Source organism: Mastacembelus armatus, chromosome 7, assembly GCF_900324485.2.
Source record: "Mastacembelus armatus chromosome 7, fMasArm1.2, whole genome shotgun sequence".
Classification (NCBI taxonomy): domain Eukaryota; kingdom Metazoa; phylum Chordata; class Actinopteri; order Synbranchiformes; family Mastacembelidae; genus Mastacembelus; species Mastacembelus armatus.
In genome coordinates this window covers 4,383,838-4,396,540 of record NC_046639.1, presented here as the reverse complement: position 1 = coordinate 4,396,540, position 12,703 = coordinate 4,383,838, and the positions used below count along the sequence as shown (strand labels likewise).

General features: G+C 38.0%; 1 protein-coding gene across 1 annotated transcript in view; it reads right to left on the bottom strand.

The window, feature by feature from the left end:
- LOC113145800 (prickle-like protein 2) overlaps positions 1 to 12,703 on the bottom strand; it is a 31,038-nt gene that overhangs the window by 2,372 nt on the left and 15,963 nt on the right. The window contains exons 2-6 of the mRNA XM_026332884.2: positions 6,121 to 6,305; positions 2,052 to 2,165; positions 1,816 to 1,953; positions 1,096 to 1,299; positions 408 to 594 (exon numbers count right to left, since the gene is read on the bottom strand). Coding sequence (XP_026188669.1) covers positions 408 to 594; positions 1,096 to 1,299; positions 1,816 to 1,953; positions 2,052 to 2,165; positions 6,121 to 6,252 — 775 coding nt within the window. The 5' untranslated portion in view covers positions 6,253 to 6,305. The remainder of the gene's footprint in view (positions 1 to 407; positions 595 to 1,095; positions 1,300 to 1,815; positions 1,954 to 2,051; positions 2,166 to 6,120; positions 6,306 to 12,703) is intronic.

Sequence of the window (12,703 nt, the reverse complement as noted above, 5' to 3'; positions counted from 1 at the left end):
AAAAATATGTGGAGAGTTTTTTTTTTTTTCCTGAAGGATAACATTTATTATTTTACACCCATAGATTATTGCTTGATTTGTAATATAGCACAAATACATTTCACCAGCTCTGCTCTCCAGCTAGGGGAAGTAATCATCTTTCACAGCTCCCATTTGGATACAACATGGGAACATCCTCTGAATCACACTCTTTCACTGTTACTGGAGCTTGAGATAATAATAAGCATCCAGATCTCACTGCACTGACTCCACCTCTCCACAGCTGTGGCACACAAGGCTCACAGAGCTGATAACACACATTATCTTTTGTGTGTATAAGAAAAACATGTCCATATGTTTTGATAATAGTTCATAATATGTTAGAGGACGTACAGAAACAATAAAAATCGAGAGGACGCATGCCATACCTATGTGCTCTCCACATGCGTCACAGTACTCTGCATAAAGGGACTCGAAGCAGTTGCAGCAGTGTGGTCGTCCATCCTTCATGATGTAGCGTTGGCCGCCGAGGGTGGTCTCACACTCATAGCAACAAAAGTGCTTCATGTGCCAGTGCCTGCCCTCTGCTTCAGTGCATTCATCAGCAAAGATTATCTGCATAGTCCAGATATTACAATGATCAGGAGAGAAATTCCACCAGGTTTCTATGAAGTTGAATGGAAGTCAAGGTAAAATGACATAACTGGAAGCTTAATACCAATTAACATTAGCTGTTTCCTCTATATCTTTATGCAAAGATGATATTTAATTTTGCTGTTGAAAAATCAAGATCGTCTTGTTAAGTGGTAATGTTTGGAGTACTTCAAAGCTCTATCCCAGGTCCATCATTACTTTCAGAATATTTTTTTAAAAAGTGATTGTATCAAGCAACAACTATTACTTTTTTCTTTAAGCGAGCTACGTTTATCAGACGTCAATTAGTGCAAAGCACTGTAGCAGGCCTGCTTTAGAAAACAAGTAGACCTGAGATATGGCAAGAATACTAAATCATCATTTCTCTCCAGACCAGTTTCAACCACATCCAAGTCTCTGAGCTATTAACCATTCAGCTCCTGATTTCCATCCCCAAAGGGCTCTAGGCCTAGATAGGCGCACCTCATCACAGGCACAACAGCGTGGTTTCAGCCTCTCAGCATGGTGCCTGCCACAGTAGATTTTGCCATCCTGGTAGAAGTAGATGAGATCCACCAACAGCTCCTCACACATGCTGCAGACAAAGCACTGAGGGTGCCAGCATTTTCCATGACCTGCCCTTGCAGCAAAAACCACAATGTCCCCTCCATTTATCTGACCACCACACTGTAGTAGAGGACAAGACAGAGAGGAAAAGGAGAGAAGGAAAAGAGGTAAGAAAGGGAAAGGAGGAAAGAAAGAAAAGGAAATTAAAGGAAAAACGAGCAAAGGAAAGGAAATAAAATGAATAAAGGCAAAAGAAATAAAAGGCAAAGGATAAAAGAAAAAAAAAATTTAAGGAAAAAACAGAAGGGATAAAGAAGTGATTGGAGAAGAGTTATAGAAAAAGATGAATATAAAATGTAAGATGTAGAAAAGTTAAGAAAGACGTTGGTACTGATTTTTCTAAATATTGAAATGTGTATTTCTTATTGTTTCTATCTATTTGATTGTTATGTTGTGTTACATTAAAAAGTAACAACTGATAATATATTTTATAAATTGGTTAAATTATAAATTATTTTTTTCATGTATGTGTTTTTTCTATTATATACAAAAAGAAAAAATATGTTGTTGGGTTTGCCTGTAATGTCTTCAGTGAAAAGCAGAACATCAGAGCAAAAGGAAAGAAGTGCGGTTCACCTTATCACAGACGGCTCCATTGATGGTGAGGGGGAAGGGACGGGCATTGCCTCTGCCCAAGTTGTCTTTCTTACGTTGGTTGCTGAAGAGCTTAAGCTCTCGTTTCTCCTCCTCATCCAGCGCATTACAATAACGCACCTGAACAACACGGTTCATTATCAGGCATTGTCATGAAAAGCAGAATTCTTAGCCATAAAGTGAGAAATGAGAAATCTGCTGTTATAAACACTGTGTACCTCATTGTCATGTGGTGGCAACTGGTGCAGCAATTGTTTGATGCGATATTTCTCTCCAGGACTGTTGATATAGGGGACCTTCTCTTCTGGTAAGGAGTTATAATACTGATGCACCTGAAATAAACAACAGTTCATGAACTGTATACTTTCTTATACTGTATTAGGTGATTAGAGTATTTAGGTTTCTTTGCCAGGGTAGCACAGTGAATTGGTGGTTAGCACAGTTGCCTCACAGCAAGAAGGTTCCTGGTTTGAAACCCATTTGGGGCCTTTCTGTGTGGAGTTTGCATGTTCTCCCTGTGCTTGTGTGGGTTTTCTCCAGGTACTCTGGTTTCCTCCCACAGTCCAAAAACATGTATGTCAGGTTGATTGGTGACTCTAAATTGCCCATAGGAGTGAGTGTGAGTGTGTGAGGTTGTTTGTCTCTATGTGGCCCTGTGATGGACTGGGGACCTGTCCAGGGTGGACCCCTGCCTTTCACCCAAAGAGAGCTGGGATGGGCTCCAGCAGATCCCTGTGACCCTAAATAGGAGTAAGTGGGTATAGATAATGGATGGATGGATGTTTCTGGCCATTGGATGTGTTAGTTTATTATTCAATCTCCTTTTTAGCTCAGTTTTTGGTCTCCACTGATCCTAAGATAAATGTCTATGTTCACCAGCTACTGTAGCTGTTAACCTTATCTTTTTACAATTTAGTGCTAGAAAGGTTTTGAATCTTTTAGGCTTTACAGTGAGAGTGAATTAAAACTGTAAGCTTGTGGGCCACAGAAATATGTGCTCTTTTGTTAATATAAAATATTGATTGTAGCAGATCTAGGCATAATATGAAGGTGATTTTCACACTCAGTATGCTCATTATGCTTGGTTAAAGGTAGGCCAGTTTACATAAGCCACTTTATTTCATTAATTCATGGTGACAAACACACCTAAGTAAATCTGAAATTACTTTCAAATGAATTTCTCATGGTTTTTGTGCCCTCCACCATCACTGCCCTTGGGAGTCAGTCTCTGGAATTAAAAGTGTGTGGCACAATGAGCCATGTGCTGCTGCAGCAAACACAGCCTTGAACAGCATAAAGTTCTTAAAAATTTCAACAGTTCATATTCACATTGCTTAAAGGAGATCACAGTAAACCATAGTTCTGCGAGTGGAAATCACGATGCAGTAGGACTTAATATCTGTAGCCTGAACTTCTTCTGTATTCATGTTAGGAGGTAAAATAGAGAAAACATTGACTTTTTTTTTAGAAGCAATCACTCAGAACCACAGAAACCAATCTTGACACTTTTCTCTGATTTTAAGGAAAATAACCTTTGACACAAAGTGGTCTAGCATTTGGCTGAAATTGCTGTGCTCCAATTTACGTACTCACTGGGGTGGCCAGTGATAGGGGAAAGAAGATCACCTTTGAGCACTGCCCCTTCAGATTCTCCATAGAGAAACAAACATATCTGTTTGTTTTATTCTATGGTGTGACACTGTCAATTTTGCATATTTTCACTTTACCCTAATAAGGTGATTTGAGGTGAGGAAAGTGAAGAGAAGAGCTTAGAAAATGGAATATTTACTCATATGCTACAAATTTTCTTTGTTGTCTATCACGCTGCAAAAATGTAACACATTATTTGACATGGTAGCTCTTCTGTGCTTTGAGCTGTATATTTATTTTGTAATTAATTACTTCATTTTGTTGCATTGCATTTTCCTCAAGTGTGAATGAATCCAAAATCTAAAGCTATTCAATGTGATATCATAGACGTCAAGATAAGTGTTTTTTTGTATTTTTGCTTCAAATGCAACAAGATTACTTATTAAAATTAAATAATTTATTCATTTTATGGCAATTTACTGAAACAATTATCAGCTCTAAACTTGCATCCTGTCCATCCAAACTCAAATAACTTAAAGACACCAGACACTATAGTTTTTAAGAACAAAGAGGACAATTTTTAAAATGTGCACAAAAAAGTAATCATAACCTCAAAGTATCCAAAGTCAAAAATAAAAGTAAAAATTACTCCCTTCATAAAAATGTTATATATTTCATACATATTTCATATGTATTGTTAGATAATGGTAGTCGTGGTAGTCGGGATTGTTCAGTTGTAGAAACCAATGATTCTTCTTTTTTATTATTACTTTCTTGTTATTGACAAATTGTTTGGCTTGTAAATATTAAATACCTGCCTGTCACAATGATTCAGAGCACAACCCTGACTTTGCCTAAACAGTGCAAATATATAATTATTAATAATAACATTTAAAAAATTAAAAGGAAAAGCAGAAGTCCTCCCAATGTTAATCTTTTTCATTAAAATAACTTAAACATGTCAAAATATGTACAAACCAATTTTCAATTGATTAATTTGTTTGAGTTCTAATTGTATATAGTGTTGAGTAGTTTCTATGATCAGTGTGATCATTTTACAGGCACTGTAAATAAGTAAAAATAAGAAGAGTACAAGTACCTCAAGTTTGTAGTTAGTAGAGTACTTGAGTATATGTACTTAGTCATATTGCACTACTGATTATGACTACAGTGAGTATTTGGTGTGAAGTGGGTCAGACATGGTCAATAGTTGTAAGAGAGTTTAGCCAGGATCATTTTGTCGGTATCTTGGAGAATAAACCATTTTCCCATGTCAATCCTGACACAAATGACCTTAATGTCACCACAAATGCAGTCAGAATGGTTATGTTGAGTTCTGACAGCTCAATGAACTATACTTGAAATAAAAATGTGAGTCACATTAATGGCATTGGAGAGAGGGAGAAACCAGAAGTGACAGAATCAAAAATCATTACATTCAAAGTGCATTAAAAAGCAACAGGCAGCTACAATTGCCTGCACCTCCTGTTGGATGAGAGAGGCTGCAGCTTCTTTCAGCATCCTGTCAAGATGGCTGACTGGAGAAAATGACTGTTATCAGCCCAGCCTGTCATCTGTTAACAGAGCCCTAGGAGGCCTGTTGCATTAGAGTGCTGCTCTTACTAAATAAAGACAGGCGTGTTTATACCCAGTATAGCAGAACTGAATCGTGTTCATCTTATGTCAGAGCTGACAAAAACAACAGAATAAAATAAGAAATGATGAGGAAATATCTTTCTCTGGATGTGAATGATTGATTACATTAGCTTGGTCATGCATGCAATTAAAAGGCATTTAACTGCAAGTGGGTCCAGACAGGGAATTGTGAAACCTGCATGCGTAAAGACATTGTCACACATTTTCAATTAGATTCATCCAAACATTCACTGACTCGAATTACTTCCATTCCTTTGGGTACAAATTTACAAGGATTCACTAAAATACAGAACAAATTGAAGCTTAGGATACCAAAAGCCTCATTACACTGAAAATGACAATGTAAATGCAATCATATAATTTGTATGTCCCATATTTTTGGAACTAGTAATTACATACCTCAGGGTGATTAAGGAAATTATATGGTTACATATATTTGTCTATTTAAAAAACAGGTTGATTAATACAAAGTCTGATTTTTTTGAACTCATATAACACAGTGATTCAGACATTTTCTAAAGTCATTCATTGTTTCACATTTGTTCTTCAGATAATACAATCAGCTGATCAGTCTGTGGTTCTATTCATGATTATGGTTATGGTTGTCATTCTGTTTGACTGTGAACTCGGTTCCTACACAGCCTCAGCTTTAACACTGACAGCTGAAAAATGTCCTTAACAATTATTCTTCCATAAAGTGCCTGACAGCCAAGTCTTAGTGATTTGCACATCATATCTGCCCCCCCCCCCCCAAAAGACACTAAAACACCATGAAGGGGATTTTAAAACAATGATGATACATTGTCTTGTTTTCAGATGAGTCGATTTTTCCACCTGAGGATTATTAGGAAAATGCCATAGATACTTTATTATCCAAATTATTAAAATTGTCTGACCGATTCGGTTCCATTCGATATGGCCTGGCTGTGCTGGATGAAAATAAGCAATAGCTAATGAAGCACTTAGCAGAGATGTGAAGGTGGGTGTCAAATGTGTGAGCTGAGCTGAGTATATGTGAATTTGACTGTTGACCTTCTGTACCTGCTCAGGACTGAGGCCAGGGGGAACCCAGGCATATTCCTCCAGTGCACATCCAGAGTCATCATCAGAGGTGGAGTTCCTCTGGAAGTCATACATCAGCTTGGTGATGGTCTTCTCCATCTCCAGAGACATGGCTGTCACAACATGCTCCTCTATACAAACCGCTTCAGTGGACACAGGTTTTCCTATTAAGGAAAGCGATAAGAGAGTGAGCAGAACAGAAAATAAGAATAGGAGAAAAAAAAAAAAACATGGAAGTTTTACATTCTGAGCTGTATGTACTGTATATTCAGCTGTAAAACGTCAGACAGACCAGGGCTATTGGATGTTTTGAATACTTTTCTATCTTGCTGTCACATATTCATAGAAAATAAAAAATGCATTCAGTGTAAATAATTGTATTGTGGATATACTTAGACATATCTTGGCTTTGCAATAAATGCTAACATAAACATCCATGCTTCTTACTCTTTGTCTAGAATCTGTTATATAGTGCACTACAGTTATTGGTGGCCATTTTAATTGTGTGGCTGAATACTGAGTGTGGAAATTTATCCACAATAATGTCATCAAAGATGGTGGTAAAATGCTAATGATCATTACTAGGTGTCTGAAATCTCTGTTGTCTATTACTATATACAGTGAAGGACTCACTGTTTTCATATACAGCCTTAGCTTAGTGCGGAAGAAAAAATAAGATTAAAGAAACTACTTCAGTTTATGTTGAGGGGACCACAAACATCTGTACCAAATTTAATGGCAATCAATCCAATAGTTGTAGAGATATAAAACTGAAAAACAAAAAATATCACATCCTACAGGAAAGGTCAAGGTGTCACAGTGACAGCCTCTGTCTTTGTCAGTCAGGACCTCCGTGACACTACCATCTTTAGAACCACAATACCACCATGAATTAGTAAATCAGATATGTAAAAAACATTCACAGTACTAAATTTAAAAAAATCTTATGCTACTAATACAATCCTAAAACATCATTATCAGCAGACTCTATATCTTCATTCCCTGCTTCACTTGAATTGCATTAGAGATCAGTTTGATCTTCTCCTCCTTCGTTCTGTCTGAGAGGAGAACAGCTGCACACATTACTGATACATAAATAATTAATAGGGCTTGGTTTTACCTCCTCCACCAAAGTATAAAAATGAATGCAACTCAACTACAGACAACTAGAATATTTAGAAGAAGAGTGAGTTGTGTTTACATCTCCAGATGTTATCTATAAAGCTTCTTATATCAAGGGTCATGAAGGAGGGGGAGAGGCAGGGTGCAGCCTGGACAGGTCGTCAGTCTATCACAGGGCTGACACACAGAGACAGACAACCGCTTACACTCACATTCACACCAATTTACTTTTCATCTGGGACACTCGTGTTTATATCTCATGGCTTGTTATTTTGAAAGCTGATGAGAGGAGAGACATTAGAGCCGATTAGTGTAATGTGGAAGGAAAAAAAACAAATATAAATTTGAAAAATCCATAGTGACTGTTAAACTTGCTCACACTGTAATTCAGTTATGAGAAAAGAGTCTGATCATGTCAAGACAGAAAACAGACATGATTTTTAGCATTTCTAGTTTGCGTATCAAGGTCATGGCAGTTCACCAACAAAAACAAGTTTGCATGATGGCCGGTGAGAAAGTGTGAACACACTGTGGCATTTCTGATTCACAATGATTTATCTCAAACTATGAGGTCCTTTCTGACAGCAACAATATTTCTTGTAGGTTAGAAATCATGCAAAAAACAAGATTTAAGCAGTGGCCATGGAACAGCAGACATTCCCACAGAGCCAGTGTGTCAGCCTCAGTCCAAGAAAACCTGAGTACTGTTTATATCTATGAGTTGGGTGCTGCTGATTTCTTTCTGAGGAGAGATCGCAGGTACAGAATCTTGAGCCTTGCAGTCTGGCCTGAAGCAGTCCTTTTTTAGAGTATGGAGGCTCAGCAAGAGCGGGCTTGCTGGGAAGCCTGCAGCCAGTTTCACTAGTTAGACATCTGTGCAAGCGTGACTTGTGTTGGGAATATGAAATCAGCACAATGAGCTGCTGAAGTTGCATCTGCACCTCTAAAACATCTGAGTTGTCAAAGGACTAGCATTAGGAAATCCAACATTGGACATGGCCATTATGTGGTGTGTCTCAACCACCTGGTCACATGTAACCAGAACCACTGTACTGTATAACCTTTCCCCAACCAAACTGTTTAGTGTTGCCAAAGCCTAATGATAAACCAGACTGTGGATGTAAACTCGAGTCTTTGGTGTGACAGATGTGTCTTTGTGTACCACCATCCACCCAAACCATCTTCTGCAGTGCTGCTGTTAATGAATGTAATGCTTCATTCAGTCACTTAAAAAACAGCATAGCCTCTGAACATAATCCAGCCAGTAATTACATTGCCACCACAACATACAGTCATATATGAAAAGAGTGTGATGCCTTAGCACGCACCAATCGGCAACACAGTTATGTGACTTTTTCAGTACTAAACTAACACAGCCATAGCTGGTACCTGCCTTAGCTAAGCTTATCAATTTTCTTGTGGGCTTTTTCATGCCTCTAATATTCTGGTGGATGATGAGGGAGTGAGGTCGGTGAGGTTCACTTATGCCACAATGCTGCGACTGACCACAGAGATGATCTCATCCTCTAACTGCCAGTCAGAAAGAAAGTAGGCTAGTTCCCATAATGTCTGAATGTTGCTTCCAATAACTCAAGCACGCCTTTTTCAGAAATGACATTTTGACATGTCTTAGCAGGAAACACAAAGGTTTAAAGAAGAGCCTGAATGATTGCCGTGAAGTCGTATATTGGGGCACACAGACGAAACAGGGCCAGGATTTATGTTACAAGTTATTCCTGGGTTTTACCTGCTAAAATGAGTCAAAATGTCTGTCTATGCAGGAGTCCACTACGTTCTTTTAATAAGTCAATTTATAAATAATATATCTAGCATTTTCTGTACTGTGGCAGAGAAACAACTTATTCATAATAAGAATAAATTAACCAGTTTGGCTGTAACATAAGTGAGACTCACCCTAATCCTCTCTAACTCAGCATTAGTAAAACCATTGTGAAGCATGTGAAATTCATTTTGCACACACACTGTTAGATGGAGGGAATGACGGTGACAGTGTGTGCACCAGTGCTTCAGTTAATGGTCCCTTCACACCCTACTTATTAAGATGTGCTGTGTCTACTGTGCATTGTTAAACAAAGGCACAGCTTTAGTGTCAAACAGTTTGAATGTAACATGTCGTCTTTACACCCTAACTTTTGACTGAATGCACATTCAGCTGGTACAGAAGGTTGCTGATGAGTGTGTGACTTTTTGACGTAATACACACTCTCCAGGCCGACTGGTTAGTCATAACACACTCCTCTGTTCGTTCCCAGCAACACAAGGGGAGGAGAGACGAGTTGTGAACTTCTGTTTCCTGGTGGAGGCATAGTTTTTGTTAATTCATGCCCTAAAGAAAGCCATGGTAAAATATTTGTCAAGAAAAGAAATAGTCCTCTTTCCTTTACTTGGTCATTTTCAGTATTTTTGTAATTTCTTTGCCCTCCTCAAAGTGAATTGTTAACAGATCTTTGGTAAATATTGCTACAGCTTAACAGAGATATACTTAGAAGACTAATTTGGCTGACCGCATGCTCAGTTTGATACTTTATTGTAATAAATCATGTCAGACAGTTTTCTCTTTAATGCAGATTAGTGGTTTTTAGTAGGTGGGAACCATTTTTAGCTGTTCATGTTCACAGAGCACTGTCTTCTGTTGATAATTTCTTTATAGAGTAAATGGAGGGAAGAGAGGAGATTTTACATTTTTTTTGAAAATCATGAAGTTATCCATTTTATTTAATGGCATCAGTTACAAATGAATGAATTAACAGAATGTGGTGTTGAAAACCTAAGTCACAATTACAGGTACATTGCTGAGTGATGGGCTTGGGCTGTGAAAGGATCGGGGGCTTCTACAACAGAAATATCACATGACATAACAAATACACTGCATGATCTCTTTCCAACCAATCGATACACTTTTCAACCAAATAAGGAGAACAAAACAATCAGTGTAGTCACCTGGAGGACTGATTGGCTGAAATAAAAAGCTGCACATTCTCTGTTCTCGACTGAAAAGGTACTCTACGCTCATTACAAACATCTTACAATCTGTCCTGACATTCCCCCGGTCTTTATTCAGTACTTGACCTTTAGACCGTTATGAGATCCTAATTAACATCAATAACATTAGAGTCACTTTCTGGGTTAGATGAGTAGCTGAAGTAAAATATTTCACCTTTGTTCCAGGCGGACCATAATGTGCCAAATCTTTTCTTGTATTTTATTACTTCACATGGGTTTTATTGCAATGGTGATGTGAGAAAGAACTCCAAGCTCCCTCTGTGGGGTCACGCTGTAGGCATGAATAGCTGCATCAGATTTATTACAGTAAATGTAGTAGTGAATACAGGAGTAAATTATGTCTGTCTATACATTCCTGCAAAGATCTGATGTTTTGTACATTTAACATAATTTTACACACATAAAAGTAATTCATTACTACAATGTATTGTACAACAGTGACAAGAAGTGATTACAATCTGAAATTCATGGTGGCAGCCCCTACCAAAACAGGAGGGGCAGTCCCATGGTTCATTTATTTACGTTTTGTGGGTTGTAGTCACACTGGCCTGTGCATTCAAGAGTCATCTCTTTTTTCAAAGTTAGAGGGTGTGTGACCATATGTCTGAGGTCAGGACTTCTGGGGAGCAGTGTGCAGTCACCAAAGCTAAGCTAGCTGTTGGATAGTCAGTAAATCCCTCCGCTCTCTAGGCCTGCCTGCTGATTAAACTGCAGGCTCCATTTTTCTGTTTCTACACGTGTTAAATCGATGATGCGATGGATGTGTGGAGGGTCTGAGGTTCTTTAAAGGCAACTTTGTTGAAGTTCAGAGCTGAGTATTTAAAGTAAAGTAAGGAGCACTATTAAGCATTACGTAGCTGCAGAGAATTAGTGATGTAATTACTTTTCAGTAAGTTATTCAAAGTAAGAAGTAAGTAAAAAAAGAGTAACTGATGACACCAGGTATATTATACCTATAAAATGTTTTCTTCCTTCATCATCTTGTATCACTGAATAAACATCATTTCAATCTTTTTTGTTTGCACTGAACAACAGAAGGAGACATGGAAATTATAACATACTATTCCTACATGTATTTTATATAATTTAAAAACACAAAACATTTTTTTTCATCACGTTTTAAGAATGCAGCCTGCTGCTTTCAGAGATGCCTCTCAGATAACAACCAGAAATATAGGTTCTTTATTTGACAGTAATTAAGATTGTTTTAATGATGCACAGTGACTAGTATATAGAGGAGAAGGAGACTCATACAAACGGTACCTCGGTGAGGCAGCCGTCAGCCAACTCTAGGTCAGTGGGAAAAACTCTGCAAGTTGCCATGGCAACCGATTGGTGCACAAAGTCTTGAACACCCATTTACGAGCGTCTGAAAAAATGTCCAATTTTATCGATTTAAATCTAGTGTCGAAGCAGAAAAGACATATAATACCCTTCTTTTTGACTATCTCGTTGATTACGTTAAGGTTTTCTTCAGGGTTATATAATAGATCATGTAGATGCTGTAGGCATATCATGTTTTACAGATCATAAATCATGTCTGAATTTGAAATCATAATTTGCCTCTTCTTCAGTTAGATCCAATTAGCAGCGTCTTATTTTACACATAAATTAACTGAGATTTATCAACAACTCTGTGCCAGAGGAGGAAAGATCGTCTTAACAAATTGGGTAATTTTGAGAACAAAGAGAGGAGCTTCTGTGTATAACATCACAATAGCTCAGATTTTAGTGAGAGAATGTGGTATCTGGAAACAAAAGGAGAGAGAAAAAAATCTAGAGAAATAATAGATAGAGGGATGTAGATGCAGTGTTAAGAGCAACGCTTTTCCTTTTTCACGTGTCATGCTTCACCCACCTCCCTCCTTCCTCCTCCCATCCTCGTGTGCCTCTGACAGGCTCTGTGTGGGTGTGCATGAGAGAAAGAGAAGGAGCGGGAGTGATGGAGAGAAAAGGCTCTTATTTATGTAAAAGCTGACATGAGAGGAGGTGCTCGGCTGAAGCACAGAGCCTGACCAAGGCTCCATGAACTCTTTACAGTGAGACTAATACTAAACCGAATCAACTGTATGCTTTTCATGACAGTAAGAATAATGTCCTTATTTATTACCACTACACAGAATGTCAACTGTAATTACAATTTCCATTGGTTAATAAATCCCCTGCAAACTTACAAGTTGCCTCTTTAAAACAACGTAAAATTGATGTAAAGTAGACATGGGCTTATTAAGTTTTCATGGATGTTTCCAATGAACAAGAGCAACTAGTGCTTTGAATTCAATTACCAAAGTAGATGGTAAATATTAAAATACAGAATCTGAAAAGCTGACCGAAAGAAGATGTCTCAGTGATGAGGACCTTGTGGACTTTTATGGACTCAGTGCTGTTAACCTAATATGTGTACCAACCAAAATCA